The 6569-nt window shown below is 39.0% G+C and overlaps 1 protein-coding gene across 1 annotated transcript in view; it reads left to right on the top strand.

Annotated features, from left to right (window-relative positions):
• Window positions 1-6569, top strand: part of PPP1R3F (protein phosphatase 1, regulatory subunit 3F) — a 35414-nt gene that overhangs the window by 16978 nt on the left and 11867 nt on the right. The window contains exons 2-3 of the mRNA XM_006902706.1: window positions 5487-5542; window positions 5778-5860. Coding sequence (XP_006902768.1) covers window positions 5487-5542; window positions 5778-5860 — 139 coding nt within the window. The remainder of the gene's footprint in view (window positions 1-5486; window positions 5543-5777; window positions 5861-6569) is intronic.

Here is a 6569-nt window from a genome sequence, read left to right as displayed (position 1 = left end):
ATTATTATTAATTTTCATGAAAATTTACAGAGACTTTGGATTTCCATTCATTCATTGTTGTACTTTTCTCCCTGTGCCACCCCCCACACTCTTCTCTTTGAAAAGTAAAGGAAAAATTCTTCCATTGTTTTACAATCCCTCCCCCAGGTCCACTCCACTATGCAGCCTTCATTCTGGACTCCTGTCATGACAATAATACTTAATCATATATCCCTTTTAAATAGTTTTCTCCCTCATCTGTTTCAATGCAGTATACATTATTTATCCCATCATTTTCAGTCTCCCCCCCCAACCTGATGTCAGTCCTGTTTTACAACAGTGGTGCTATGCAGTATTTGTCTTTTTGTGACTGAGATATTTCACTCAATGTCTTCCAGGATCACCCATTTTGAACAATATTTCATGAGTTCCTTGTTTTTCAGTGTAGCATACTATTCCATTGTGTGAATATACTACTGCTTCTCTATACATTCATTTGTTGATGGGCACTTAGGTTGTTTCCAACTCCTTGCTATTGTGAACAAAGCCGCGATAAACATGGGTGTGCATATATCTGCTTGGGTGGCATTTATGGTCTTGGGGTATATTCCCAGTAGTGGAATTGCTGGGTCAAATGGTGTCTCTATTTACAACTTTTTGAGAAAGCGCCATACCGCCTTCCACAGTGGTTGCACCGTTTTAGACTTCCACCAGCAGTGAATAAGGGTTCCAGTTTCTCTATAACCTCGCCAGCATTTGTTGCTTGCTGTGTTGAACCATTCTTATATATCTATTATGAATCCCACTTAGTCATGATGATTTTTTTATGTTCTTTTGGCCTATTTTTTGTCTATTGGCTAGGATTTTGTTAAGGATCTTTTAATCTATAGTCATGAGAAATATCTGTTTGTAGTTTTCTTTTTTTTGTAATATCTTTGCCTGGTTTTGGTATTAGGGTTATGCTTGCTTCATAGAATGACTCTGGGAAAATCCTTTCTTTTTAAATTTTAAAAATAGCTTAATTAGAATTGGTGATAGATCTTCTCAGAATGTTTTGTAGAATTCAGTTGTGAAGCCATCTGGCCCAGGACTTTTCTTATGGGAAGTCTTTTTATAACCTGTTTAATTAATTGTTGTTGTTGTTGTTGTTATGTGCCGCCGAGTCGTTTTCAACTCATAGCGACCCTATGCACAACAGCCCTAAACCCTGCTCTATCCTGCGCCAACCGCACTGCCTCTGACACACCCATCCCGATTACCCCAGTCACCGAATCAATCCATCTCATCTCATAGAGGGTCTTCCCCTCCTGCGCTGTCCCTCCACCCTCCCAAGCATGATGTCCCTCTCCAAGGACCCGTCCCTCCTGGCAACATGTCCAAAGTATGTCAGACGAAGCCCCAGAATCCTTGCCTCCAAGGAGTAGCTTGGTTTAGTCCTCTCCAAGATGAATCTGTTTGTTTTCCTGGCAGTCCATGGTACATTCAGTACTCTTCTCCAGCACCACAGCTCAAAAGCATCCACTCTCCTTCTGTCCTCCCTAGTCATTGTCCAACTCTCTGATGCATAACAAGCGATTGCAAATACCATGGCCTGTATCAGGCGCACCTTAGTCTCCAGAGAGACACCGTTGCTCCTGAGTACTTTAGAGAGGTCCCTAACAGCAGACTTTCCCATCGCAATATGCTTTTTGATTTCCTGACTGCTGGTGCCAAAAGTGTTGACTGTGGAGCCGAGCAAACGGAAGCTGTGAACAATCTTAATCTCTTCGCCATCCATCCTGATGCTGCCAATTGGTCCAGTGGTGAGAATCTTTGTCTTCTTGGCATTGAGCCTCCATCCATACTGAAGGCTGCAGTCCTTGACCCTTCGCAGCAAGTGCATGAGGTCCTCCTCAGTTTCAGCAAGCAGGGTTGTGTCATCTGCATAACGCAGATTGTTAATAGATCTTCCACCAATCCTGATGCCACAATTCTCCTCATAGAGCCCAGCCTCTCGGATAATCTGCTCTGCATACATGTTGAAAAGGTATGGAGACAGGATGCATCCCTGGCGTACACCCTTCCCAATTTTGAACCATGCAGTGTTACCCTGCTCTGTTCTGACTACTGCCTCTTGGTCCAAGTATAGGTTTCGCATTAGCACAATTAAATGTTCAGGGATTTCCATTCTTCTCAGAGTCAGCCACAGTTTGTTATGATCCACACAGTCAAATGCCTTTGCATAATTAATTAATTAATTAATCAATCTATTTATTTATTTTGTGATGAGTCATTTCAAGTGTTCTGTATATGTCTTTGTCAATTTGGGTAGGACATGAGTTTCAAGAAATTTATCCATTTCCTCTAGATTTTAAAAATTTATCCATGTATAGGTTTTCATAGTATTCTGATATTGTGGATTTAATTTTATCTGTTTCTGTTGTGATGTCACCTCTATCAGTTCTTAACTGAGTTATGTCTGTCTTCTCTTTTTTTCCCTTTTGTTAAGTTTGCCAGTGGTTTTTCAATTTTATTGATCCTTTAAAAAAAACCAGATTCTGGTCTTTTTGATGGTTTCAATTATTTTTCTGTTTCCTATCTCATTGATTTCTGCTCTTGTCCTTATAGTTTTTTTTTCTTCTAGAGGTTGTAAGGATAGATTGTTGTTCTTTTTCTATTTGATGAAAGTGTTGAGTTAGATCATTGATTTTTCTTCTTTCTTCCTTTTTTATGTGTGTGTCTATTGCTATGAACTACCCTCTGAGGGTTGCCTTAGCTGTGTCTCAGATGCTTTGGTATGTTGTATTTTCATTTTAGTTGGTTTCAAGGAACCTTTTCATTTAATTCTTTAGTTCCTTTATAACCCAATAATGTTCTAGCAGAGTTACTCTGTTTCCACATGGGGGTTTTGTAAGCTTTATTCTTCTGTGGTTAATTTCTAGTTTTGTGAGATTGTGGTCTGAGAAGATACTTTGTATTATTTCAGTGTTTTTGAATTTGTTTAGACTTGTTTTGTGCCTTATTATGTGATTGCTTCTGGAGGATGTACCATGTGCACTTGAGAAGAAAGTGAATTGTTTTAGTTGGATGCAGTACCCTGAATACACCCACAAAGTTGAGTTGACTGATTGTCTAGTTTAGATCTTCTGCGTCTTTGTTAAGTTTATTGTGGGTGGACCTACCCTTTGGTGATAGTGAGATGATGAAGTCTCCTACCACTATTGTGGTGCTGTCTATTTATTTCTTCAGTTCTCTTAATCATTGTTTTATGTATTTTGCAGCTCTATAATTTGGTGCACAAATGTTGGCCAAGGTTATGTCTTCTTGATCTATTGTGCCTTGAATCAGTATGTAATGACCTTCCTTATCTTTCATGGTGGTTTTCATCCTGAAGTCTATTTTATCTGAGATTAATGTTGCCATTCCTGCTTTTTTGATGTTGCCATTTGCTTGGTATATTTTTTTCCAGCCTTTGATTTTGAATCTGTCTTCCTCATCTTTTTTTTTCAGGTGTGTCTCTTGTAGGCAATATATTGATGGGCTTCATTTTTTTAATTTATTCTGGTACTCTTTTTATTGACACGTTTAGTCCATTCACATTAAATGTGATTATTGTTAGACCAGATTTTACCATTGACATTTTGCTGTGTTTCTTTTTCTGTTATTTCTGGTTACTATGGTCTATCTACTTTCCTTTGATGACTCCATTTGAAGGACTTCACTTAAAATTTCTTGTTTTCACAAATTCATTAAGTTCCTTCTTTTCTGAAAAGGATCTAATTTCTCCTTCATATTTGATGAAGAGCTTTGCTGGATATAGGATCCTTTCTGCATATGCCATTCCATTGTCTTCTAGCTTATGATTTCTCCTGAGAAATCAGAATGTAATCTAAATGTTTCTCCCTTGTAGGTAAAGCATTGCTTTTCTCATGTTGCTTTTAGAATTCTATCCTTATCTTTTAATTAAGATAATTTGATTATGATATTTCTTGATGTTTTTCTTTTTGCGTCTAGTCTATTTGGTGTTTACTGTGCTTCTTGAATGTGGACTTCCTCGTTCTTCAAAATACCTGGGAAGTTTTCTTCTAGTACTTCTTCCACAATTTTCTCAGTGATTTCTTTGTCACTCTTATGTTTTGGAATTCCAGTCATACATATGTTGTTCCTTTTGATGTCATCTCATATGATTCTAATAACTTTTTCATTTTCTTTACATCTCTTCTCTTATTTTTCTCCTAGTATATTTCTAGTGAGGCTCTTGTCTTCCAGCTCACTGATTTTCTCTTCCATCTCTTCAGTTCTGCATTTTTGTCCTACCAGAGTGTTGGATACTTCTGCCATTTCTGTCTTAATATTCCAGATTGCATTTTAATGATTTTCTGTTATTTTTAGTCTGTGTTGGCTGTACCCTCTGTCTTGTGCTGATTTTTTAAGTTTTTGGACCTCTTTAAGTTCTTTCTTCCCTCTTTTACATTTTCTTTCATAGCTGTTCAAGTTGTTTCTCATTAATATATTTCTTCTGGATTGTTGCTTTCTTAATGCCCTCCATTGTTTCTTCCATAATTTACATCTTCTTCTGTAGCTGTTCAAATAACTCTTCTAGTTCTCTCTGTCTAGGGTAATCTTTGGGTGTGCTCTTTTAGGAGATGGGTTACTTTGCTTCTTCATGATGATTGAGGCACACTGCTGCTTTCTTGACATTATAGGAGTCTTTTCTTAGTTGTTGTTACTATATAGTGACCTTGAGTATGGCAATGTTTTGTGAAGGACCTGTATATTTGTGTTCCCTTCTTGGTCCAAGGCTTAAGGAACCCCAAGTGGTGTAGCTAGACAGCAATGTTTTCCCCAAAGTACCTTAATGGGAAACCAGCAAGCCTGTTGTTCCCTGCCAGGAATGGCATCTCAGTCCATCTCAAGCTGTCCTGACTCCTTCTGCTTGAGCTTAAGGGGTCCTTCATGGTCTAGCTAGTTTCCCTCCCAAAGTACCTGTGATATTGTTGCTCCTGGCACTGGTCAGTGTGGGCAGCAGCTGGGCAGTGAACCCACAGCCCCTCAACTTGGCAGGCAGTGGTTCTTTTGCTGGACAGGTGTGCCTAGGTTGGCCACAGCCTTTAGCAGATACTGAGGAAATGGTGGCAGGAAGACACTGCTGGGCAGGCCATGCCACACAGGCCTTGGAATCTTGCAGCAGAGTGATAGTAAGGTCCCCAATGAAGCATATCTTACATCTTACGAGAGGAGCTGCGTTTTCTGAGAAGAACCTTATCTCGTGAGAAGAGCCACATCTCAGAAGAAGAGACACATCTTGTGAAAAGCTCCCCTCGCTTTTTTATGCTTTCTTTTTATGTTTTTTTTTCTACAGTGTATGTACAACTTTTATAATTAGGGGATAAAAAAGAGACAGTAAAAAACAGTGGCTTTCAGAGAAAGACGAGGCTCATGCCAAAGATTCAGATGGTGCTAGTGGGTGGAAGAAGACTTGACCTTTTTGGATGTCAGATCCAAGCACTCTCCCCTCTGCCCCACAGGCCTCATGAGGAAGAACTGAGAATGACGAGCATGGATAATAATGTCCCTGCTGTGGGTAAGCAGTTAATTTTTTAAGTTTTAGCTCATATTTACATTTCTTTCTTCCTTTCTTTTTTTCTCTTTCTACAAAGTAAGTGACAGTCTGCTTCAGAGTGTCACAGAAGACTTTAGAGGGGAAAATGGTTCTGAATTGGCTAGAACAGCATATATAGATATTTTTTAAACCCCAAACGAAATAAGGCCTGCTTGTATGTTTGTCTTTTTCTAATACTGCCCTTTTTTATTACCAGCAGAATATTTGGACGTTCAGGAGTCATTAGGTCCCTTGGTGGCCCCCACCCCTCTCCGTCCATGGCCACAGATGACACTTCAGGTAAGCAGCCCTTTGCAGCATTTGGGAAGAACTTAATAGGAGGTTCATAATATGGCCATGCCTGGGTAGGAACTGACTCACGTTGAGTCCTCCTTAGATTGGAGGGAGGCCACAAAATTTGGAACCTTGTGGATGAATGATAGAATGCAATTATTCCCCTGGTCTTATTGAAGTTTCATTCATTATTTAGCAAATACTTACTGAATACTTGGTCTGTGCATAGCAGTGTTATGAATGCTACCAGTGAATAAAAACCTTATCTTCATGGGGCTTAATTTTTTTTATGGAATAAGACATAATAACATAAAATAGTAGTTTAAATTTATGGTATTTTGGACTGTAATTAGTGTCAGGAAAAACAAGGAAACCAGGGAAAGGAAACAGTGTGCGTGTGTGTATGTGTATAAAAGGTGAGAGGTTTGCAACTTTATTAGGTAGAGTGGCCAGGGAAGGCCTTAGTGATAAGTGAGTTTGAAGCAAAGATCTGAAAAAAGTGTGAGTGAGCCATGTGGGAAAGTAAGGGAAGAACATTCTACGCAAGTAAAAAGGAGAGATGAGAGGTGAAGTCACAGAGATGAAAGGGATGGATCCTACAGGACCTTGTAGGCCATGGTGAGGACTTTAGCTTTTTTTTTTTAATTTAGGTTGTTTATTTTTCATTTCAATGAACATCTACAGAGATTTTGGGATTCCATTCATTCATTGTTGC

Source organism: Elephantulus edwardii, unplaced genomic scaffold (genome assembly GCF_000299155.1).
Source record: "Elephantulus edwardii isolate Elephantulus edwardi_28Jun2011 unplaced genomic scaffold, EleEdw1.0 scaffold00441, whole genome shotgun sequence".
Classification (NCBI taxonomy): domain Eukaryota; kingdom Metazoa; phylum Chordata; class Mammalia; order Macroscelidea; family Macroscelididae; genus Elephantulus; species Elephantulus edwardii.
This window is presented reverse-complemented; position numbering and strand designations above follow the sequence as displayed.